The 26,222-nt window shown below is 39.6% G+C and overlaps 1 protein-coding gene across 5 annotated transcripts in view; it reads left to right on the top strand.

Moving 5' to 3' along the window:
• The window catches only part of CNOT9 (CCR4-NOT transcription complex subunit 9), a 30,357-nt gene extending 6,605 nt beyond the window's left edge, over positions 1-23,752 (top strand). For 3 of the 5 annotated variants that reach the window (XM_060623566.3, XM_060623569.3, XM_078450879.2), the window contains 7 exons: positions 6,255-6,434; positions 8,477-8,592; positions 10,776-10,885; positions 16,243-16,352; positions 18,880-18,978; positions 19,177-19,268; positions 21,406-23,752. In XM_060623566.3, the coding sequence (XP_060479549.1) occupies positions 6,255-6,434; positions 8,477-8,592; positions 10,776-10,885; positions 16,243-16,352; positions 18,880-18,978; positions 19,177-19,268; positions 21,406-21,574 (876 nt within the window). In that variant the 3' untranslated portion in view covers positions 21,575-23,752. Of the gene's footprint in view, positions 1-3,911; positions 4,020-6,254; positions 6,435-8,476; positions 8,593-10,775; positions 10,886-16,242; positions 16,353-18,879; positions 18,979-19,176; positions 19,269-20,445; positions 20,920-21,405 lie in introns of those variants that run through there. The other 2 variants (XM_078450880.2, XM_060623568.3) reach the window with 2 other exon arrangements.
• Positions 23,753-26,222: the final 2,470 nt, after the last annotated feature.

The raw sequence follows: 26,222 nt of genomic DNA, 5'->3' as shown, positions 1-26,222 counted from the left end.
GTAAATTTTGTGTAGAAGAAATTATGTGCAAAACAATTTGCAATTGCATGTTTTCCTGAGGAAAAGATCCATAGATTTCACGTGATCCAAGAAGTGTTGACCTGGTTAAGTAGCTGGCTTCAGTTCAGGTCCTTCAGCTCAGGTCATGATCTCACGGTTTGTGAGTTCAAGCCCCACATTAGGCTCACTGCTGTCAGCACAGAGCCTGCTTCTGATCCTCTGCCCCCCATGCCGTGCCTCTGTGCCCCCCACTCTCTCTTCCTCTCCCCCCACTCAAAAATACATAAACTTTAAAAAAAAAAGTGTTAACTTCAATTCTTGTGGCAGTATTCTGCTATTATTTTTAATGTGTTTAAAGTAGTCTACAGTAGTTTATCAGGGAAATACAAATCAAAACCACACTCAGATATCACCTCACGCCAGTCAGAGTGGCCAAAATGAAGAAATCAGGAGACTACAGATGCTGGAGAGGATGTGGAGAAACAGGAACCCTCTTGCACTGTTGGTGGGAATGCAAATTGGTGCAGCCGCTCTGGAAAGCAGTGTGGAGGTTCCTCAGAAAATTAAAAATAGACCTACCCTATGACCCAGCAATAGCACTGCTAGGAATTTACCCAAGGGATACAGGAGTACTGATGCATAGGGGCACCTGTACCCCAATGTTTATAGCGGCACTCTCAACAATAGCCAAATTATGGAAAGAGCCTAAATGTCCATCAACTGATGAATGGATAAAGAAATTGTGGTTTATATACACAATGGAATACTACGTGGCAATGAGAAAAAATGAAATATGGCCTTTTGTAGCAACGTGGATGGAACTGGAGAGTGTGATGCTAAGTGAAATAAGCCATACAGAGAAAGACAGATACCATATGGTTTCACTCTTATGTGGATCCTGAGAAACATAACAGAAACCCATGGGGGAGGGGAAGGAAAAAAAAAAAAAAAAAAAGAGGTTAGAGTGGGAGAGAGCCAAAGCATTAGAGACTGTTAAAAACTGAGAACAAACTGAGGGTTGATGGGGGGTGGGAGGGAGGGCAGGGTGGGTGATGGGTATTGAAGAGGGCACCTTTTGGGATGAGCACTGGGTGTTGTATGGAAACCAATTTGACAGTAAATTTCATATATTAAAAAATAAAAAAAAAAAATAAATAAAAAAAAAAAATAAAAAAAATAAAGTAGTCTACAGTAGAGAAGTTATGGATGAATGTGCTTATCTACCACTGGACAGTGTATGCTCCTAGATTGAGTTCTATATCATCCACAGCCTCCGAAATGGATTAGTGAATTATAAAAGAATTGTAGCAATTGCTTTAGGAATCTTTAGTGGTGATGTTTAAATAGAGAATGGCAGGAAGAGGAAACCTACCATCCTTTACTCATACTTTCATCAGTTGTAAATTGAGGATAATAACCGTGTTCTGTTCAGTAAATGAAACCATCTTTTAGAAAATGTCCAGTACAGGGGCACCTGGGTGGCTCAGTCGGTTGAGCATCAGACTTGGGCTCAGGTCATGATCTCACAGCTCTTGAGTTCCAGTCCCGCATTGGGCTCTGTGCTGACGGCTCAGAGCCTGGAGACTGCTTTGGATTCCATGTCTCCCCGTACCCTTCCCCACTCACACTCTGTCTCTTAAAAATAAACATTGAAAAAAATTTTTTTAATGTTCAGTACGGTTCTGTCTCTTTCCTTATCTACCCCACCCCTCTTTCACTTCCCACACTCTTAGGAAGACATGACTTTTCAGATTCTAATATTTTTGTGAAAGGTGTGCCTAAATGATCCTTGGGATTTAGAAAGAGGGTAAGATACATATTGGGGTTTTATTTCCATCAAGATCTACTAAAATGCTAGAATTGTGGTTTGGAGTTTTATTCAAGGATAATGTCCAGAGGATTTTGTCAGTCATCTGATAATATTAATACGGATGACCCTTGAACAGGGTAGGGGTTAGGGGTGCCAACCTCCCCCATGCACAGTTGGAAATCTGCATAAAACTTTTGATTCCCCCAAAACTGAATTCTTAATAGTCTGCTCTTAACTGTTAGCCTTACTGATAACAGTTGATCCACACATATTTTGTATGTTATGTATATTATATACTACGTTCTTATAATAGAAAAAAGAAAATGTTAAGACAGTCATAAGGAAGGGAAAATACATTTACAGTACTGTAGTTACTGAAAAGAGTCCATGTATGAGTGACCTGTGTAGTTCAAACCCACATTCAAGTCACCTGTACATATATCAATATGTAAATCAAAATGTAAAAATATTTTCCCTTTTATTCTCCACAATAACTAAACTTCTGCATGTGTTATAAAATTACCTGTTGATGTGTGTGGTGGAGGTGTGTGTGTGAGAGTGAAGTAGCTATCCCTAGCTAGATTATTCCTATGAGAACCATGATTTGACATAGGGAATTAGGTCCAACTATCTCACTGACTTTCTCATTAAAATGATGATTATTGAGGTGCCTGGCTGGCTCAGTTGGTAGAATGTGAGACTCTTGACCTCTGGGATGTGAGTTCAAGCCTCACATTGCATAGAGCTTACTTAAATAACATTTAAAAAAAATATTTTGTTGATGATTATCATGTGCTTTGTAGTCTCAATTAAGTCGAGAATATCCCTTCACATCGACAGTATTGGGTATTGTTCATGGTGCTGATTGTTTTTCAGATTCGGCTGAACTAACAGCAGTAACATTTTAAGTTTTTGTCTGAGCTTTTTATATATATGTTCCCTGTCTCTATTGTCCAGGTCACAGGACAAAGCTGTTTTGAGCATCATCTTTATTATTTTTTTAATGTTTATCTATTTTTGAGCGAGAGAGAGCGCGCGCGAGCAGGGGAGGGGCAGAGAGAGAGGGAGACATGGAATCCGAAGTACGCTCCAGGCTCCGAGGTATCAGCATAGAACCTGACGCGGGCCTTGAACTCAGGAGCCGTGAGATTATAACCTGAGCCAAAGTCAGACACCTAACCGACTGAGCCACTCAGGTGCCCTTTGAACGTCATCTTTAGATCAGACCTAATCTTTCAGTCAGGTGAGAAACAGCATTAGCAAAGCAAAGAGTATGGACTCTGTTGCCAAGGCTGCCTGGATTCAGATTTTGGCTTTGGCAAAATAACAGTGTTTCCTCCTCTATAAAATGAGAGTAGTGACAAGTATTTGTTTAGGACAGTGCCTGACAGAGTAAGCACTATGTGTGTTAGCTCCCATTTTTGTTTTAAGAAATAATTGTATTCAGGGGCGCCCGGGTGGCTCAGTTGGTTAAGCGTCTGACGTCAGCTCAGGTCATGATCTCGCAGTTTGTGAGTTCAAGCCCCGCCTCGGGCTCTGTGCAGACAGCTCGGAGCCTGGAGCCTGCTTCAGGTTCTGTGTCTCCCTCTCTCTCTGCCCCTCCCCTGCTCACGCTCTCTCTCTCTCTGTCTCTCAATAATAAATAAATGTTTAAAAAAATTTTTGTTTTAAAGAAATAATTGTATTCATCCCATAACAAATAGATATTCAGTAGGGTTAAACTAACTCCTGTTAAATTGTAGGCAAAATTCACTGGGGGTGATGAAAAAGAGGGTTCTTATCCCAAGTATTTCCTGGCACCAAACTGCCCTCACTGCCTTCCCTTTGCTAGAATGGCTACAGAGCCCATAGGTCCAAGCTAGTGCCTGAGAGGACATTACCACCCACCTGACATCCCTAGCTCTCTTAGAACCAAAGCCCCACAGAGGCTGCAGCTCCCACAAGTAGCCTTAAAAGTTGGAGTATTGCTGGCAGCAGGTGGCCATGACGTTAGATACCCAACTAGGCACCAGGCCCTCTAGAGTGTTAGCATCGCTCCAAGGACACCATCTCCTTGCTGAAGTTAGGCCAGCTCTGGAAATAGAATATGTGGGGGTGGGGCCTGGTGTTCAGAAGCCATGATATGCTGATCGGTGGCTACAAGTGCATCCTGCTGTTATACACCCAGGACTCCCTGGGGCAGCATGAGGCATAGGAGTTCCAGATACAGGTTGCAAACTGGCTGTACTGGGGGCAATGGAGCTTAGTGGTTTGGGGCAACAGGACTTTAGGGGGAGTTGAATGAGTAAAGACTAATCAGTATAGATACTCTATTAATGGAGCAATGAGTATCTCTGAGACCCCTTTAGTTATTGGATTGTGGGTCATCCAGGAGACTGTGGGCAGGAAACTCAAAGCTAAAATTTTAGCCCTTGTTTCCGCAGAGCTTTTTAAGGTGATATAATACTCTATAAATAAACATACCCTGTCTTCCTGGTGGGAATTACATTTCCAAAAATAATTTTTTTTAAGTTGAGGGCCTATCTGTAGTAGCCTGGAAAGGGCAAGTGCTTGGACAATACTGCTTTTGCTATTGGGGGGTGGGGAGGTGGGACTACCCTGTTACTTCTTCATATTGCTGCTGTGGGAGCCTGGGCTTCCTTGAGGACACCACTGATGGGAGTTACAAAATACCTTTCAACAGATTGAGGCACTTAAAGAAGACTTAAGCTGCATGGTATTTCAGTCCATTTAGCAGAACACTTTGTGGTTCATTCTGTCAAGCAAGTGAAATGATAAACATTAAGCTAAAAGCTTATAATCAAGCTTCCATTTATAGAAGACTGTTCAGCTTGGGTACAGTGATTGTGAGTGCACCTCAAAGTCTATCTTAGACTTTTGTTCTTCAACAAAGACAGTTGTCCTTTCTGTGCCTCATCTTTCCATCTGTACGATGGGTAGGTCATTCTATCACACTAAGCTGTAGTGGGAACATATAAATACCATGGGAAGCTGTGTAATGCAGTTCAGGAAGGCACTGGAATATGCAAGTTCATACTTGGGTGAATTGAGCAGGTTAATCCTCTGAGTGATAGTGATCTCATCTGTAAGTATAGTTCTTTTTCTTTTTCTTTTTCTTTTTTTTTGCCTACCCTTCCTGCCCCCCATCTACCCAATAATTCCCCTGGTTGGGGTAACTAAGTAAAAAAATACTGGGCATAGGGATCGAAATCTTGAATCTGTTAGGACTTTAGAGCTAAAAATAGCAATGGTAATCATTTTTCTACTCTATCATATTTTCCAAAGAAGAATAATTAAGGGAGTTAACCGAGGACACAGGCTGTTTGACAGGTGTGGAGAATTATAGAAATGCTCAAATTTTTTTGAACATTGTGATGCTTTAGTGCAATAATAAAAGAATGTTGTCCGTCTTGCCCCTATGTGAGTAAGTAATGGATGATTCTCAAAGGGGTAGAGGTAGAGTATGTATAAGAATCATTAGAAGGGGGGCTTTTCCAAATTACATATGTTTTCTGCTCCGTGGAAGGGGATGCCAGAATTAATGGGGGAAGGACCAGAAGTGGGTGGGGAGGGTGTAACTTTTTTCCTTTCAAAAACTTACAGGGGCACCTGAGTGGCTCAGTTGGTTAAGTGCCCCAACTCTTGATTTCAGCTCAGGTCACGATCTTGTGGTTCATGAGATTGAGCCCCGCATCAGACTCTACACTGACAGCGCGGAGCCTGCTTGGGATTCTCTCTTTCCTCGTCCTTCTCTCTCTCTCTCCAAATAAATCAGCATTTTAAAAATATATCAAAATAATAAAATCAAATAAACTATTATAGATATATGCTTAAGAAAAGTAAACTATGCAGAAGATTTTATTGTTTACAAGGAAAAGTAAATTTCCCATGTAGATTCCAACCTTGGCAGTAATTACTGTTAAGCTTCTTTTTTTTTTTTTTTTTATTGTTACTGTTAAGTTTCTTATGTGTCATTCTAGAAATGTATGTAAATATATAAGTATATTTACGTGTATAAGTGGAAGGGTCTATACTATTCTGTATGCTTTGTTTTTTGGTTTTATTTAGTATCAACACATGTAAAGCTATTTATTTAAAGACCTACATAGTATTACAAATAAAGATGTACCCATAGGTAGCTAACAGTTCCTAGTTGATAGATTTTTACAATTTCAAGTTTTCTGCTTTTATAACAGTGCAACAGTAAACATCGTTGTATGTCCTCAGTACAGCCCAGGTATACCTCTTGGATAAATTTCTAAACATGAAATTATTGAAAGGTGTGTGTGTGTTTTAGATTTTGAGAGATTGAATTTATTTACATCAAGTGTACGGATATAGAAAAGCTCCCCTGGTATTTATAAAAAACACATTCCCTCTAAAGCAGAGTAAAACTTGGTTTGACTCTAACAAAACATGTTTACTTTCTTTTTTCCACTTGAAGCCTGTGCCTACTGCACTGGCTCAAGTAGACAGAGAAAAAATCTATCAGTGGATCAATGAGCTGTCCAGTCCTGAGACAAGGGAAAATGCTTTGCTGGAGCTGAGTAAGAAGCGAGAATCTGTTCCTGACCTTGCACCCATGCTATGGCATTCATTTGGTACTATTGCAGCACTTTTACAGGTGGGTACATACCAGTGAGTTGCAGGTCATTCCTGTTTATCATGTCTCTCTCTGTCTGCTCAATTGATTTCGAAGACTTTGGTAGAATAGTTCTTTAAATGTTAGCATTTGTAAGAATCTGTTTTAGAAAAGTCTAAGGTGCTTGTTAAAATGCAGATTCTTGGGTCTTACCCAAAAGATTTATTTGGTCTCAGATTAAAAATCTTTTTTTAGAAAGCACCTGCCCTGCTCTCAGGTGATTCTGATGCAGGTAGTCTGAGAACTACACTTTGAAAAACACAGCTTTAGGAATACTACGAGACACTTCTACATGACAGAAGAAAAAAGGTAGAAAGTAAAGTATAAGAACTGCAGGGTATATTCTGGCAAAAGGAAATATTAAGATAAAGATATGATAGCTATAGGATTAGAGGTAGGTACACTTGTACATTAAAGGGTAAGTAACCAAAATTTGGTTCTGACTATAATGATCATTGGTGGGAAATAAATTGATATGGTATAATCTTACAATACCAAGATAATGGAATAATCATCCTTTAAAGTATTGTCCAAAATTCCTAATAATTAAATTAGTTTTTCAAGCCTGTTAAGTAAATTTGCATTCATTTCCTATATCATGTAAGCAAGAAACTAATCTTTCCTTTTTTTAATGTATAATTAACATACATACAGTGTTATATTAGTTTCGGGTATACAGTATTACAATTCAGTGATTCAACAATTCTGTACATTACTCATTGCTTATCACAATAAGTGTATTCTTTTTTTTTTTTTTTAATGTTTATTCATTTTTGAGAGAGACAGATTGCAAGCGGGGGCGGGCAGAGAGAGAGACACACACACACACAGAATTCCAAGCAGGCTCCAGGCTCCGAACTGTCAGCACAGAGCCGAACGTGGAACTCGAACTCACAAACCACAAGATGTCATGACTTGAGCCAAAGTCAGATGCTCAACCAATTGAGCCACCCAGGTGCCCCACAATAAGTGTGTTCTTAATCCCCAAAACTAATCTTTCTTTCAGGAACTTTTCCTATAAAAGTTTTACAATTTAAAAAAAAAAAAAAAAAGGAATTGTATACAGCATATCATCACCTTTTGACAGAGTACATATGTTCACTGCTGTTTGAACATATCTATATGTGTATACCCACGTTCTTTTTTTTTTTTTTTTTTAACGTTTATTTATTACTGAGAGACAGAGAGACACAGAGCATGAGCAGGGGAGGAGTAGAGAGAGGGGGAGACATAGAATCTGAAGTAGGCTCCAGGCTCAGAGTTGTCAGCCCAGAGCCGGATGCGGGGCTCGAACTCACAAACTGCGAGATCATGACCCGAGCTGAAGTTGGTCGATTAACCAACTCACGTTCTTATCTCTCCTTTTTTGCAGTTGCTACCTGACCAAATTTAGACTTCTTAATGAGTCACTGTGGTTGATCTACTGACACTTGCTATCTGGCCAGTTATCACTATAACTTAAAGCAGGGTACTGACAAAATGGAGGATTATAAATATAAGAGCCCCTCAAGTGAAGGCCTCAACAGATGCTGGATATAAAGAGGGAAGTGTAGGTGACCACAGTTGCCTCCAGACAAATCTTCTAGAAACCTATGTAGAAATTTCTCATAGTCTCAGGTATCTTTGGGATGAAAAGATAGCATTGTTTATTTCTGCTCCCACTTTGATAGTTCAGTTCTTATAGGATATGTGGAATCAAAAGTTGTGGGAGTTTTGGGGGGCCTGGGTGGCTCAGTCGGTTAAGTGTCCAACTTCGGCTCAGGTCATGATATCACAGTTCGTGAGTTCGAGCCCTCCATCGGGCTCTGTGCTGGCAGCTGAGAGCCTGGAGCCTGCTTTGGATTCTGTGTCTCCCTCTCTGTCTGCCCCTTTCCCGCTCATGCTCTGTCTCTCAAAAATAAATAAATGTTAAAAAAAAATTTTTTTTTAAGTTGTGGGAGTTTTTAGGGTTTTTGCTTTAATACCATGGGAATTCATTTTGTAATAAGTTCTTTATTCATCTGCTGCTGGTTTCCATTTTTTAGGAAATTGTAAATATTTATCCATCCATCAACCCACCCACCTTGACAGCACACCAATCTAACAGAGTTTGCAATGCTCTGGCATTACTGCAATGTGTGGCATCACACCCAGAAACCAGGTCAGTCCTTTGATGCGTCTGTTGATGGAGGTTGTATTGAATATGGTCTTTTTATGAATGAGAGGAAGAGGCATGCAGTGGGGTGCATGTGTGTGGGTGTGGATCTCCAGGATTCTCATTTGCTTTGCTTTTCCTGAAGAATTTCTGGTCTCTAATTCACCAAGTTTTCATGTAGTAACAGCATAGTATTGTTTAATATGTTCTTTTATAATTTTTTTTGCCTTTTTAAAATTACAGTAAAGTATACATAATATAAGCTTACCATTTCAACTATTTATAAGCATAGAGTTCAGTAATAAGAATACCTTTATAATTTGCAACCACCACCACCATCCATCTCCATTACTCTTTTCGTCTTGTAAAACTGAAACTTTACCCATTAAACCATGACTCCCCATTCCCATAGCCTCTGGGAACCATCTTTCTACTTTCTGTCTGTATGATTTTAACTACTCTGAGTATCTCATTTAAGTGGAATCATTCAGTATTAGTCTTTTTGTAATTGGCTTACTTCATTTAGCATAACGTCTACATTGTAGTATATGTCAGAATTTTCTTCCTTTTTAAGGCTGAATAATAATCCGTTGTCTCATTTACTTTTTACTCATTTATAACACTGAACTTTAAAGGAATGACATTCACGGGGCGCCTGGTAGAGCATGTGGCTCTTGATCTCAGGGTCGTAAGTTTGAACCCCACGTTAGAGGTAAAGTTTATTTAAAAATAAAATAGGGGCGCCTGGGTGGCTTAGTCGGTTGAGTGTCCAACTCTTGATTTCGGCTAAGGTTATGATCCCAAGGTTGTGGGATCAAGCCCCACATCAGGCTCTGTGCTGAGTGTGGAGCCTGCTTAAGATTCTCTCTCCCACTGCCCCTCACCCCCACTCGAGTGCATGCACGCTCTCTCTCTCTCTCTCTCTCTCTCTCTCAAATAAAAAAATAAAAATAAAGGAGTGGCGTTCACATCTCAAGAAAAGTCAGGTATGTAGATACTTCTCCCCCCTTAACCCATGGTAGACATCACTGTGCCATATATGAGGCACAGTGCATGGCATTTAGCAGGAGCTCAGTAAATATTTGAACCCAGCATTTTTCCCCACTGAACCTAGATTTGGCTTCAGAATCTTTCTTAACCAAGGATTCTAGGCAGCCTTGTAAAAGATTAGAATTGGCATGCAAGTTGGCCTGCTACATCTGACAGGAAAAGGAAAATCCTGTTCAGGTATCTGCTTTGTGACTTTTATGGCTCTGAGGCACTTAATGACATCTTATTGAAGTCTTTCCTCTTTTTCTCAAGTTTCCTTATGAAATCTGAGTGCTAGGTTGACACTGACGTTTTAGAACTCTAGAGAAGTTACTATGAAAATTATTTTTAAGCACTTAAGAAAAATGCAAGAGTACTGTGTTAAAAATTTAGAGTGTTTGCTCTCCCATAAGGTGTAACTATAAATAATACAAAGTAATGGATTGGTTCCACATTAGTTGCCTGACATATTAGCTTCAGATTACAATGTTTTTAGAATATCTAGTGTATCTGAAATGCTCTAACAAAAAAAAGAACAGTGTGCATTTAAACATAGCAGATAAACCTGATAATGGCTCCTTTGTTTTCCTGTCTCGGTTTATAAGGTTTTGTGTGACTGTACCTGTGAATAGGTGAGGGAAGGCATCTAGGAGAATTTCTCGGGCACTTAATAGCATTTTATGACCTACTTTTTTAAATCTGCAATTGGATATTTTATCAGTTTTTCAGGTACTTGATACTGATTACAGGGAAAATGGTGTATTCTCTTAACCATTGATCTAGACTAGGTTTTTTTTTTAACCTTGACATTGCCATTTTGAGCTAGGTTTTGTGGTGGGAGGAGGGGAGTGAAAGGGGGCTGTCCTGTGCTCTGTTGGATGTTTGGCAGCATCCCTGGCCTCTGCCCACTGTATGCCAGTAGCACCCCCCTCAGTTGTGACAACCAAAATTATCTCCAGACATTGCCGCATGTGCTCTGGTGGGCAAAATCATCCCAACTGAGAACCATTGGTCTAGACTAATGACCGTTGACCCTTTTCTAGAGGTTTCTTGGTTAGGCAATGTTATAGACCTTACAGAATGAACTGCCTGGAAATTGAATGTTCACAATCCTTAGAAATTGAGTCTGGGCTCTGAATGTGATTATCTTTTTCTTTCAGGTCAGCATTTCTTGCAGCACACATCCCACTTTTTTTGTACCCCTTTTTGCACACTGTCAGCAAAACGCGTCCCTTTGAGTATCTTCGGCTAACCAGTCTTGGAGTTATTGGTAAGTTATTAGGGTTGTCTTACAAGCCTGAAATGCTCATTCATAATAGCAATCTTAACTTCGGTGTTTTGTTTTGTCTTTTATAACTTTTGTTCACCAATTGTTTGTTTTTTGTCTTTGAGGTTGAGTCTGTTTTCACTAATAAATGAGGATATAATAACAAATAATAATAAATATTTGTTAAATAATAAGTAAATAAGTCATATAATGGTTCTTATCAAGTACCATTCTGTGTGTTGTTAATAAGGGTATGAAGCCCAACATTTGGGATTAAATTTAGCATATATGTAGAAACATTTATTGGAATTGTAGGGAGAGTAAAGAACAAGAACTGCAGTCAACAAAGAGTATTATTACAGGGATAAGAATTTGAGCTGGTGTTGTGTTTTGTTTGTTTCTCTTTTCTAACTTTTGAGCTGTTCTCCCATAACTGCAGATGTTTGTCTTCTGCTTCACCTAGTTGAATTTTTGCATGCTACAGTTAATGTTTCCACATATATTTACTATGGGAGATGTGTCTAAAATATGTTTTGCTCAGGAAAATAATACATTAGCTGTTTCAGATCTCAGACTCCCAGATAATAAAGAACTATCTTTGGATTTGTGAAAAGTAAATACATTCAAGGTTTCTTTCCAGGGGTGCCTGGCTGGTTCAGTCAGTAAAGCATGCAACTCTTGATCTCAGGGTCGTGAGTTCAATCCCCATGCCCCACGTTGGGCATGGAGCCTACTAAAAGAAGAAGAAGAAAATTATTTCTTTCCAAACTCACCCTTCAGTATCTTTTTCTCATAGTTTTTGCTCATGTACTGACCAAACAGTAAGAACATTGATTTTTTTAATAAACTTTTTTGTTTTAAGTTTATTTATTTATTTTGAGGGGGGGAGGGGCAGAGGGAGGGAGAGACAACCCCAAGCATGCTCCACACTGGTAGCACAGAGCCCAATGAGGGGCTTGAACTCATGAAACCGAGAGTCAGACACTTAACTGACTGAGCCACCCAGGCTCCCCAATAAGAACATTGGTTGTACAGACTTTGTTTTGTTTGTTACTGTTTTTATCTTCAATTTGTGTTCATATCCCTACAATTATAAACCATGGAACAGGAAGTATACTTCAAAAGTTTGGTACTTTTAAGGCACCTGGGTGGCTCAGTTGGTTAAGCATCCAACTTTGGCTTAGGTCACGATATCATGGTTCCTAAGTTCGAGCCTGCACATCAGGCTCTGCACTGACAGTGCGGAGCCTGCTTGGGATTCTTTCTCTCCCCACCTCTCTCTCTGCCCCTCCCCAACTCATGCTTTCTCTCTTTGTCTCTCAAATAAATAAACTGTAAAAAGATAAAAAAACAAAAAGTTTGGTACTTCTGAGACATATTTCTCAGAGACATTTTATTGTACGTTTAAGGAGTAGCTGTTAATCTCATATACAAGTGAATGTTACTCTTTTTTACATCCCCTCTCAAGTGGTACTCTAATTAGAAACTTTTTCCCCCAATATATTGTTTTCTACTTTTAAGTTACAAAAATTTCCCATGGAGGATTTAAAACATGAACAAGGTACCAGCCAAAAGAAAACATTTATATCCTTAATTCTGATTTAAATTACACCCTACTTCTGCTGGTTTTTAAACCACTACAGTTAGATGATGCATTTGGGATCTTGGGATAAACTTACCTGTAGGGGGATAAAAAAAAAAAAATACTCAGACAGTATAAGGCTAGTTGTTTGCCCTTGCATATATTTTCTGAAACTTAATTTCTCCAAGTCAGTTGAGAGTACAAGCAGAAGGTAAATGTTGGGCCTAGACTTTTTGCTTACAGTTCAAAGGTTATCACAAAAATTTGAATATAAATGAAATGATACATGAAAAATTAGAAAATACTTGAAAGTGAATAAAATAAAAACAGCATATCAAAGCTTACAGGGTGCAGCTAAAGCAGGGCTTACAGGGAAATTTGTAGCATGAAATGCTAATACTAGAAAGGAGGAAAGGTCTTCAATGTTCAAACCTTTCCACTTTAAGAAAATAGAAAAAGGAGCAAATTAAGCTAAATTGAACAGAAGGAAGGAAATAATAAAGAACAGACATCATTGAAAATGAGAACAGGACAACAATAGATAAAATCAATGAAACCAAAAGCTGACTTTTTTTGAGATATAATTGACTCATAACAAACATCGTGTTAGTTTTAAATGTACAGCATAACAATTTGATACATGTATATATTGCAGAATGATTACCATAATAAGTTAAAATCCATCACGACACACAGTTATAAAAATTTTTCTCGTGAGGAGAACCTTTAAGATCTCTCTTAACAACTTTGAAATATGCAATACGATATTGTTATTATAGTCATTGCACATTGCAGTCCCAGTACTTATAATTGGAGGTTTGTACCTTTTGACCACCTTCACCTATTTCACCCACCCCCAATTTTTTACTGAAAAAAATTCAGTGGAATTAATAAACCTGTAACTGGATAGACTGGGAGAAAAAGAGAAAACACAAATTATAAGTACCAGGAATGAAAGGGTGTATGTTACAACAGACCATAGACACTAAAAGAATAATAAGAGAATACTGCTAGTAACTCTGTGCCCATAAATTTGATAACTTAGGTGAAATGGCCAAATTTTATGAAACTTTTCCAGAATATAGAAGGCTTCTAAATTCTTAGTAAGGCCAGCATTACTCTGATAATAAACCAGAAAAAGACATTGTAAGAAAACTTTAGGCCAGGAGCCCTCAAGAACATAGATGAAGAAATTCTCAACAAAATGTTAACAAAGCAAGTCCAACAATATATAAAAAGGATCGTCATGACCAAGTGGGTTTATCCCAGGAGTGCATGATGGTTTAACTTTCAAAAATCAGTCAATATAGGGGCGCTTGGCTGGCTCAGTTGGTAGAGCATGCAACTCTTGATCTCAGGGTTGTGAGTTCAAGTCCCACATTGGGTGTAGAGATCACTTAAAAATAGAATCTTAGGGATACCTGGGTGGCTCGGTTGAGCATCAGAGTCTTGATTTCAGCTTAGGTCATATCCCAGGGTAGTGGGGTTGAGCCCCACGTGGGGCTCCGCACTAAGCTTGGGGTCTGCTTGGGATTCTCTCTCTCTCCCCCTCTGCCCCCTCCCTGCTCACATGTGCTGTTGCTTTTTCTCTCATAAATAAACAAACAAATCTTTTTTAAAGAACAGTCAATATAATTGACCATATCAACAGACTAAAGAAGAAATATTGGTTGTTTCTTTCATTAAAAAAAAAAAAAAAAAATAGCGGACAGAATTCAGCCTCCCTTTATGATAAAAACTCCAGCAAAGTAGAAATGGAGAGAACTTTCTCAACCTGATAAAGTTAAAAAAAAAGAATCCTACCATTAAGATCATAGTTAATATGAAAAACCAGGCATTGTCCCCTAAGATTGAGAACAAGGCAAGGATGTTTATTCTCACCACTCCTATTCAGTATCATTCTGGAAATCCTACCTGGTGCAATAAGGCAAGAGAAAAGAATAAAGGGCATACAAATTAGAAATAAAAATGTAAGACTGTTTATTCACAGACAACAAGGTTAACTACATAGAAAAATCTTGAAGAACCTACCCAAAAAAAGCTACTAGAACTAGTGAATTTAGCAAGGTTTCAGGATATGAGGTCAGTATTCGAAAATGAATCATTTTATGTGGTAGCAAAAACAGTCAAATTGAAATTTTAAAAACCTACCATTTATAATAGCACCAAAACATGAAAAATTTGGGTGTAAGTCTTACAAAATGTGCAAGATCTGTAGGTAAAAAACTACAAAACAATGCTGAAATCAAAGAAGTCCTAAATAAAGCAGAGATATACCATGTTCATTGATAGGTATATAAATGATTCAATGTTGTTGAGATGTGAGTTCTCCCCAAACTGATGTATATGGACTTAGAGCAATTACAACAAAATGCCAGCAGGATTTTTTTTTTAATATAGAAACGACAAGCTGTTTCTGAAATTTATATGGAAAGGCAAATGAGCTAGAATATGCAGATTTTAAAAAGAAGGACAAAGTTGGAAGGCCTGCACTACCTGATTTCAAGATCTACTGGAAAACTGTGGTTGTAAAGACAGTGTGGTATTGGAGAAAAGCTAGACTTGTAAGTCAATGGAGCAAAATGGGGAGTCTAGAAATTGACCCATACAGATATGGTTAATTGATTTTTGCAAAGGTGCAAAGATAATTTCATGAACTAAGGATAATAGTCTTTTCAATAAATGGTGGTAGGACAATTAAGATATCCATATGTAAAACCATGAAGCACAATCTATACCTTGTACTCTATGTAAAAATTAACTCAGAATGGATTTTAAACCTACGTGTAAAGTGAAAATTAAATAGTAATTTGATATCTGCTATAGGCCACATTAGTAAATTCTTCTATGTGCTGTTTGGTATGGGGTTTAGAGATTGTAGCATTTGTAGATTGCCAGCTTTTATTTAAGTAAATGATATTACTTTCTAATCAAAAGTGATTAAGTTATTATAGATCTAATTAACTGAGGCCTTTCATACAAAAACTGGTTGATGCGTTGGACAGCTCAGGGACCAGTCATTTGTTTAATGAGGCTCTGCTTCCCTATGTACAGAATAGAGAAGATATCACTGAACTGTGTCTGTTACCTGGTCCGTGGTGTCAGTTTAGAACTCAACAGAATTTAATTGGGATGAATTTCAAAAATCGTTTGTTCCGACTCTTTTTTCTATAGATAAAGAAACAGAGACCTCTAAAGAGAGGGTAACTCTACCAAATTTTGGTAAACTAGTTGCGGGACTAGGATTAAAGTTCAGGTGTGTGTGTGTTTCTGGTTTGGGTACACCCTTCCATGATTGTGCTCTTTGGGGAAAGAGTAACAATTAAGTAACCAAGAAGTAATGTTTGTTTATGTCCAATGTGAAATAGGATTCAAATTGACACCATTTCTTTGCTACCTGGGGATATCCTTTAGTACTGATACAGAACTCTTCTCTCCTCCCTAAAATAAATGGAAAGTAGATGGTGATGTCATTGTATAGCCAAGAATGATAGAAAAATGATTTAGATGGCTGAACTGCTGCTCACTATGTGATGGACCAAACCTGGTACCTGATCTTTCAGATGCTGCCTGATAACAGTCAACCTCTGCTTTCTCTTCCCTTTTTTTTTTTTTTTTTTAAACATCAGTATGAATCTGATTCTCTGACGTGAATGAACCACAATGTATCTTCTCTCTGTTATTTAAGTTCCACAACTAGTTGAATGAACACTCACTCCAAAGTTAATTTTAATTAAAAACATTCACTCTGAAATAATTTTGTCCATATTTTCTTTAGGGGCCCTAGTGAAAACAGATGAGCAGGAAGTAATCAACTTTTTATTGACAACAGAAATCATCCCTTTGTGTTTGCGCATTATGGAATCTGGAAGTGAACTTTCTAAAACGGTATGTTTTTCAACTTAGATTTTATATTTTGTTGGCTCTTGGACTACTTTATGGTTCTGGGATCATTTTCTGCCTCCCTTCAGGCTTTTTGAAACTTATATGAATATATTTTCTCTTTTGGATAAAAATTGTTATAAAATGATCATTTAAAAATCCAGACCTGGGGCACCTGGGTGGCTCAGCCAATTGAGCATCAGATTCTTGATTTCAGCTCAGGTCATGATCCCAGGGTCATGGGATCAAGCTCCCAAGTTGGGCTCCATGCTCAGCGTAGAGCCTGTTTAGGATTCTCTCTCTCTTTCTCTCTCCCTCTCTCCCTCTGCCCCTCTCCCCAACTTGCTCTCTTGTGTGTGTGCACTCTCTCAAAAAAAAAAAAACAAAACAAACAAAAAAAACCATATATATATACATATATATAAATATATATGTGTGTGTATTTTTTTTTTTTATCAAGCCCTTCAGAAGAATATAAACACTGAATTTTTCAGTTTTCTCTGAACCCACTTCTCACCACAAATGTATATAATTCCAGGGGCACCTGGGTGGCTCGGTCAGTTAAGCATTCGGCTTCAGTTCAGGTCATGATCTTGCGGCTCATGAGTGAGCTATGCTCGGAGCCTGGAACCTGCTTCAGATTCTGTGTCTCCATCTCTTTCTGCCCCTCCCCACCCCTCAAAAATAAATAAACATAAAAAAATTTTTTTTTAAGTGTATATTCCACACATTTTTTTAGGCATACTCAAGTGTATATATGCCTTGGGCTTTTGCTTACTTTGCACTTTAACTATGAATGACAGCCCCCGATTGGGTAGAAAATTCTTATCTCTCCCTATCAGAAGTATGTTGCCATAGCCCTGTTGTCTTCTGATATTGAATGTACAGTGAAATCTTGGGCCAGCAGCGTAAGTTAATCCTTTTGTTGGTGAACTTGCCTTTTCTGTGTGGATGTCTGTAAGCTTCTTTTATTATTTTTAACTTCATTTGATGATTCTGTATCAATCTTTTTCTGGAAGAACATACTCCTCGTGTTTCTTGTTAGTTTTTTTAATTTTTTTTTTAACGTTTATTTTTGACACAGAGAGAGACAGAGCATGAACGGGGGAGGGTCAGAGAGAGGGAGACACAGAATCTGAAACAGGCTCCAGGCTCTGAGCTGTCAGCACAGAGCCTGATGCGGGGCTTGAACTCACGGACCGCGAGATCATGACCTGAGCCGAAGTCGGCCGCTTAACCGACTGAGCCACCCAGGTACCCCAATAATGTACTACTTTTTAAATTTCATGTCGTGATTTTTCTCAAGGCTACTTTTCCATGTTGCTATTTTTAGCAACATCAAACCTCAGCTCCTAAAGTATGCTTAGTCACATCGAATTAATTTAATTCAATGAATATTTTATTGCTGGGTTGGATGCAAGCAGATGTAATGGTTTTAAATTTTTTTTATTTTAAACATGCAATACAGGGGCGCTTGGCTGGCTCAGTTGGAAGAGCATGCAGCTCTTGATCTCAGGGTCATGGGTTCAGACCCCACATTATGGGTAGAGATTACTTTAAAAAATAAGTAAATAGGATGCCTACATGGCTCAGTCATTAAACATCTGATTTAGGCTCATGTCATGGTCTCAACAGTTGTGAGTTTGAGCCCCGAGTCAGGCTCTGTGCTGAAGGCATGGAGCCTACTTGGGATTCTCTCTTTCCCTCTCTCTCTGCCTTTCCCTTTTGTGTGCACGCTCTTTCTCGCTCTCTCTCAAAATAAACTTTTTTTAAGAAGTAGTAGGAAAAGTTTTACTTACCTCATTTAGAAGAGATAAGGCACAGCTAAATTTCTAAATTCCTCTTGGCCCATGGAAAAAAGAAAACTAGGTTTTCAAACTAGGTTTGGATCTCAACTCTACAACTTGGTGGCTTTGTCACTTGGGACCTTAACCTGACAAGTTATTGATTAGCAGTTATGCCTGGCACATAGTACATGTTAAATAACTGGAAAAGTATCTACATTTTTTAAAATTTATTTATTTTGAGAGAGAGTGTGCATGAGCAGGGGAGGGGCAGAGAGAGGGAGAGAGAGGATCCTAAGCAGACTCTGCACTGCCAGTGCAGAGCCCGATACAGGGCTCAAACTCACAAATTGTGAGATCATGACCTTGGCCCAAACCAAGAGTTCAGATACTTAACTGACTGAGCCACTCAGGTGCCCCCATATATCTATATTTTTAAGAAATTGTTAGTTACCCAGACCTGCCCTTTTATATAAAATGTGAATAACAGTAGGACCTACCTCACAGGTTTATTGTGAAAGTAAGACGAGGCACGTTATGCCTATAGGACAAACTCTGGCACATAGTATTCAATATGGTAATGTTTATTACGAATCTTTTTAACTATGCCTATCTTGGGGAGTAAGTTGTACATAATGTCAGGGTCTCTGCTTAATTTTCTGATTCACAATTATTCCCGGGAGATGAATCAACATTTGGAAGACAAATCCGAGCAACGTTTTAGACTCTTTAATTTTGTTTTACTCCAGGTTGCCACGTTCATCCTCCAGAAGATCCTTTTAGATGACACAGGTTTGGCATATATATGTCAGACATATGAGCGTTTCTCCCACGTTGCCATGATTTTGGTGAGTTCTTTCATCTATCTCTATCCCCCTTACGGTTACTTCTGATTACACAGCTTAGTCCCTTTTGCAGTTGACATTGAACAGCATCCTGGAACCTTATATAATGATTCTTGAAATATCTGATCTCTGATGTCAACTAGAATTATTTTGTATTTTGTGTGTTTTTTCCTACCCCACACCATTTTGGGGGGAAAATAGGGTAAGATGGTCCTGCAGCTATCCAAAGAGCCTTCTGCCCGTCTGCTGAAGCATGTAGTGAGATGTTACCTTCGACTCTCAGATAATCCCAGGTAACTAAACATTTACAGGATTTATGGGACTTTGGGGAAATACTCTGGTGAATGGTTGCCCTGTCTCATGGCATAGCTCTTAGTATCTTTAAGGTAGGCAAGGGCTATAACTTTAAGTCAGACAGAACTTAATTAAATCCTTTTCAAATCTGAAGTGCTGAATTTAAAAATCCATCAGAGGGGGTGCCTGGGTGACTAAGTCAGTTAAGCATCTGATTCTTGGTTTCAGCTCAGGTCATGATCTCACGGTTCATGAGTTTGAGCCCCACGTCAGGCTCAGCACTGACTGTGCAGAGCCTGCTTGGGATTGGGATTCATTCTCTCTCTCTCTCTCTCTCTCTCTCTCTGTCCCTCCCCCCATCTCTCTCTCTCTCTCTCTCTCTCTCTTTCTCTTTCTCTCTCTCTGTCTCTCTGTCTCATAAAAATAAATAAACTTTGAAATAAAATAGGGGCGCCTGGGTGGCTCAATCGGTTAAACGTCCGACTCTTGATCTCAGCTCAGGTCATGATCTCACAGTTCATGAGTTCAAGCTTCACAACAGGCTCTACGCTGATGGTGGGGAGCCTGCTTGAGATTCTGTCTCTCCTCTCTGCCTCTCACCTGCTTGTATGCTCGCTCACTCTCAGAATAAATAAATAAAAACTTAAAAATTCATCAGAGTTTTGGGGCCGCTTGGCTGGCTCAGTTGGTAAAGTATGCAGCTCTTGATCTCAGGGTCACGAGTTCAAGCCCCACGTTGGGCGTAGAGCTTACTTTGGGAAAAAAAAAATCAGTTTTGTCTCCCCACTGTAACTCTGTACCCTCCTCTAAAATTTCAGAGAATCTAGTCAGTTTCCAGCAAACCTTATGATACATTATTCCTGTGGTTTGAGCTTTCTGTTGCTGCTTCAGGTGGTCAGAAAGAGAAGTATATTTTCAAAGATCTCTTAAGAAAGGAATGGAGCCCAGAGGACTCTTGAATTACATTTTCAGTTTTCTCTTTGATTCCTGTAAAGTCCTTGAACTAATTATTTTATCTGCCTGTGTTCATAATCTTTCTGTCAGAAATCATACATTGTAGATATGATGCATTTTAGAAATGTTTGACCTTTTGCTTTGTAAATCCATAATTCATGCTGAAAGCCACTTGCTCAGGTTCTGCTAAACCACATAATGGGGCAATTTCTGTGTTCCTAGGAATGGGGATAACTCGATTTAATGTGAACGCAGCCTTCTCCCACTGAGGTTATTCAAGCCCTAGCTATTTCTTCAACCATTTTGTCCTGTTCTTCAGTGGTTCCTGTTCCCATCAGTTTGAAAATATGTTTATTTAAAATTCTACTTGTACAAAGAAACCAGACTGAACAAAAGCCATAACTTTATTTAAAACAGCTTTATAAATCATTACCGTTTACCTGTTTAAGGTTTTCAGATTTGCTTTTTCTCTGATTATCTTTTAAAGAAAATGATACATTTAAAAGTTCATCTGATAATGTTGCCACCATTGTTTTGTTTTTACTTCTCACCTTTTATTAAACCTTTTAACTATGAAGCTGAAGCAGGGGCGCCTGGCTGGCTTGGTCAGTAGAGCATGCAACTCTCGGTCTCAGAGTCCTGCATTCAAGCCCCACATTGGGTGTAGAGCTTACTTTAAAAAAAAGGGGGGGGGGGGGAGAAATAAAGAAACTGAAGCAGTTTTTGGAAAGACACAAGTTTATACTGTTCAGAATTAAAGTTCATTCATTTATCATAATGAGTCAAGTTATCTCCCCTGTTCATGCACTGACTTTAGAAATGTTTCATTTACCATAACCCATCTATTTCTGTCATGAGCGTATTGACAGTATTTACTGTAATGAATCCGAAAGCAGTTGGAATTCAGGTGAACTCTTGCACCACTTCATTCCATTTTGCTTTGTCATGAAATTCCACATTGAGGCATCATTCTGAAAATATTCACAGACGACAGATCCTGGAGACCTCTGAGCCCATGCCTAATACAAGTTTTAAGGAATTTTAATGGATTAAGATACCTTGACTGAACTGCATATTCCCAGGATTCATTATGTGTGTATCTAAGACAGAACTTCTTCTCTGTCCCCCAAATGTGGGTTTATTTGCTGGTCTCCCCGGTTGGCTTGTTTGTCTCTGATGTAGGGCACGTGAAGCGCTCAGGCAGTGCCTCCCTGACCAGCTGAAGGACACGACCTTCGCCCAGGTGCTAAAAGACGACACCACCACGAAACGCTGGCTTGCACAACTGGTGAAGAACCTGCAAGAGGGCCAGGTCACCGATCCCCGGGGTATCCCCCTGCCCCCTCAGTGATCCTCCCCCGCCCCCTTCCACTGCTCCCCCAAGTTGGGGACAGGAGGGGGAACCTGCGAGGAAAACAGCTCAGGTTTTACCGCCGACCGGGAATAGACAACCTCAACGCTGAACTGCACTGGAGAAGAGGGGCAAGGTGACCCCGCTTGAGGAGTGTGGGCTGCCATCTCAGGCCGCCTCCAGGACCTGGGCTCCCTCCACTCCTCCCAGGAGATGGGCTCCTGACACAGCAGTCTGCCACCACAGCTCCAGGAGGGTGTCCACACCAGCAAATGCTGTGTCTGCAGCATGCCCGAGATGGCCCTTCTCCCCCACCTCCACCAGCCACTGGCGGGGAGGGGAGGCAGGGTGGTGGCAGCAGCACTGTAGGCATGCTGAGCGCCTGGGACCAAGCCAGGTGGCGGTTTTTTATTTTGCCTTCCTGGAAGACTCAAGATGTGTCTCTTCATCCTCTCTCTCAGTATTTGTTTACTTTGGTCTTTTGTTTTTAATGTCAGAGAGAGGTGTGTTTAGTGGACACAAGCTGTAATACTCAGCAAAACTTTGTCAATTGGCACTGTTTACAAGTCTGTTAGCTGCATAAGCTTAATAAAAAGTTGGTCTGGGCATTACATCCCCTCTAGCAGGCCAATAGCTGCATGAACTGTGGGGAGGAATGGGAAGCAGGGGATAGAGAAAGCCAAAGGACAACAGGACCCCACCTCCTCTTTCTGTTCCCTTTCTGTTCTTCCACCCCCAGTTCCAGATGCCACAAGGACCCTAACCTTGTTTCTGGCTCCAGCTGCTAGCTTTTCCAAATCTCAGTGCTTTTCTCTTTTTTACATCCCTCGTATTAAAACTTTAACAGACGTCTTAATTCATCAGGCTGTCCTGGGAGGGTATTGTACTGGGGGAGGAGAGACAGCAGTGGACCTCACCTTGAATTCCAGTCCTTGGAGAGATTTTCTGGGTGACTTAAAGGGGAGGTGCCTGGGATCAAGATGATAGGCTACTCAATCCCGTTCTTTGCTTTAGTATGAGTTCCTGTAGCTCCATCTGTCTTCATAATTGTACTTGAAGTGGTATTAGCTGAATGAACTCATGTTATTCAGATTTAAGATGGAGGACTGGACTCTGCTTCTTCACTTAAGTCTCCTTTTTTTTTTTTTTTTTTTTTTTTTTTGGACACATTCCCTATTGGTCTATGGGAATTACAGGGTTGACACTAAAATATTTCCAGCTTGTTCATATTGTGTCAGAGAGTCCCCCTTCTATCTTTGGAGCTCTAGATAACTCTTCACACTCCATTGGCTTGAATCTGTAACGTGGTGTAAACTGTCTTGCTTTCCTCTAGTCCTTCCCCCTGCCAACACCTGCTTGCTCTCTCTCATCCCCATCTCCAATCACAGATGGGATTACTAGTCAAGTCTAGAGAGAGACAAAGTATTTTCTGTCCACATCTTACACAAATGAAGGTGCCTCCAAACAAGTTGGGCCAGGAGGCGGGGGGCTGTCTGCAAGCAGCAAGCTCAGAGAAACCTTTGCAGAGACAGTTTTGCCAACATGAGGGCTCTTTCAAGCCGACTTTCACCAAGAGAGCCGGCCTTGTTAGTTGGCTTCTGTCTCTTTAGAACTGAGAAAGTAGTAATTGAGTAGCCTAGATGTAGAAAGGGTAGAATAAGCACTTATTCCCCAGCCTTCCAAAAATGAAGAGGAGAATCAGGTCAGCTCTCAGTCTCAAGCCTGAAGAGAAGAGGTCTTGGAGAAAGCAGAGAACAACATGGACCAGATAGACGTCTGGACCTCCTTCAGCCCTTAGTTTGTGATCTGGAGAGTCCAGCTAAGATATCCCTTATTTTTGCCAACTGCCTTCCTGCTGAGCCAAAGTTTCATTCCCCCTCCACTGAGGAAGCAGCTGAGGCCCAGGGCCTTGCTCCCTGGGAGATTCTCTTCTCTCTCCATCTTTTGGTGCGTTGGCCATGTTACTGTGCCAACAGTGTCTTAATTCCTGTTCCATCTATTCTCAGCTGGTCTTGGACCGCACACAGGAGTTGGGGGAGGGGTGGAAATGGGTATTATTCCTTGTAGTTGATCCTGATGCCTTATGTGTATAAAGAGACCCCTCCATTTTTTGTTTTCCATCCCTCTCACACCCTAACAGGATTGAAATAAAACCTGTTTCTGATTTTATAAAAATAATTTTTCCTTTAAACTGGAGACTTGATTTTGTCAATATCTAGATATCTAGGCACTCTGGTCACATGATCCTTGTCACCCTTGCCCCTACCATCTGTTCATCTACACAAACACACTGTTGTGCCAAGAGAGCATTGATGGTTCCTTTGTGGATAGGTCCCTTGGGAAAAGTCCTGCGGATGTATCAAAGCTGTTTGGGAGGCTGGGGTGGTGCCCTTTATCTGGTAAAATATCTTCCTGAAACAGAACCTCACTCCTGCCTGTAGTGGCCAGAACTTAATATGGGAGAGACTTCTATAAGTAAAGAGGTAGTGCTTGAAACATTTTATCACAGACTTTGATATTCATTTCCTTCTGAGGCTCGAGACTTAGCACACATCTCCTTAGTTTCCATGCCTGTTTCTGGCTCTCAGCGAGACGGAGCCAGCCTCTGCTTCCAGCTTTTTTCCAAGGCACTGGGGGACCTGTGACCGAGTGGTGGAACAGGGCAAGGAGACGCACTGGCTGCCTTGAGAGCACTCTTTCCTTACTGTCTGCATAGCATTCTCCTGCTCACTACCCCTGCTGCTCAAAGGCTGAGAGGCGGAGCAGATAAGGTTCTTGCTGTCAAAAGTCCAAATAGAACATTTGGAATAGGGAAGAATAGAATGAAATGAGATTCCTGAATGCTGTGGAATTTTTAAACTATTTAAATACATTTTTTTAAAGCTGATCTAACAGCTAAGTTGAACAACAACATTAACAAACCTAATGACATACAGAACACTGCACTCTAAACCGACATTATACATACTCTCTTCAACTACACCAGAAGCATTTACCAAAACTGGTCATAGCAGACCACCAAGCCTCAAAAGTTTTTCAAGAAAAATTAGAATAATGTTCTCTGAACACAGTGGAATTAAGTTAGGAAAAAGAAAACTGGAAAGTTCCTAACTTTAAAAAGCAAGCAGTGCAGTTCTAAATGGCACAGAAGAAATCACAAACGTAATTAGAAAAAAAGATAGCCGTATCAAAACCTGTGACATGCAGGTAAAGTAATACTTAAATAAATACTACTTTAAATTCACATGTTCCAAAAGAAAGGATGAAGTGATCTAAGTTTTATGTCAAACTGGGAAAGGATAGCAAATTCAAAAAACAGTAAGATACAAAGAGCAAAAGTCAATGAAATAGAAAACGTGCAATAAAGAAAATGAAGTGGGAAGTCATTCCCTTGAAAACGTCAGTGTAATTGATAAACCCTTAATAGACCTTAGATCGGGGGGGAAAATGTTAGAAAAAGTCAGGGTGGGGGGAGCACCAGGGTGGCTCAAATATCCGACTTGATTTTGGCTCAGGTCATGATCTTGTGGTCATGAGGTCAAGTCCCCAGTCAGGCTCTGCACTGAGCAAGTGGAGCCTGCTTGGGATTCTTCCTCTCCATCCCTCCCTAACTCGTGTACACACGCTCTCTCAAAGTAAACATTTAAAAAAAAAAAAAAAAAAAACTTACAAATTACATTTTGGCTTTTAAGAAAGGAAAAAGGACATCACTCCGATCCACACTCACGAATCTTCCATAAAGTTCCAGAGACTATAGAATAAGGGAACAGGTTCCCATTCACTTTTGAAGCCACCAAAATCTATCAAGGATACCACAAAGGAAAACCAGGGACTGAACTCTACTATGAATGTAGAAGGAAAATTCCTAGGAAAAAATAGGTCTAGCTCGCTCTCTCTCTCTCTCTCTCTCTCGCTCTCTCTCTCTCTCTCTCCATATATATATATATATATATATATATATATATATATATATGCATACAAATGGTAGTGCACCATACCTAATCTGGGTTTACTATAGAAGACTGATTTAACACTTGAAAACTAAATGCAATTCACATAATCAACAACTGTATAAGGAGAAAACCCACACAATTGTCTAGACAGATGAACAAAAGAATACTATGAAATTCAATACCTATTCATGGTTAAAATAACAAACTGAAAACCAGTAACAGAAGGGAACATCCTTAACTTAATAAAAGGTATCAACAAAAATCCTACAGTAAAATACTCAATGAAAAAAATACTGAAGTCCTCCTCCTGACATGATTGAGACAAAGATATCTACTCTCACGCCTCCCAAGCCTGTGTGCTAAGCCAAGAAAATAAAAGGATAGGAAAGTGGAAAAAATCTGCTGACAGCACAACTGTATACATTGATAACCCAAAAGAATCTCCAAACTCAGAATTGAATGGATTTAGCAAGGTCCTAGAATACAAAGTCAATATGCAAAAATAAAAATAAATCAATTACATATTTCTAAATATAAGAAAAAAGTGGAATTTCAAAAATATAATAGGGGTGTCTGGCTGGCTCAATCAGAAGAGTATGTGACTTTTTAAGTTTATTAATTTTTGAGTAATCTCTACACCCAACATGCGGCTTACACTTTTGGGGCTTGCCCAAAATGAATAAACATTTAAGAAA

Source organism: Panthera onca, chromosome C1 (assembly GCF_046562875.1).
Source record: "Panthera onca isolate mPanOnc1 chromosome C1, mPanOnc1 haplotype 2, whole genome shotgun sequence".
NCBI lineage: Eukaryota > Metazoa > Chordata > Mammalia > Carnivora > Felidae > Panthera > Panthera onca.
This window is presented reverse-complemented; position numbering and strand designations above follow the sequence as displayed.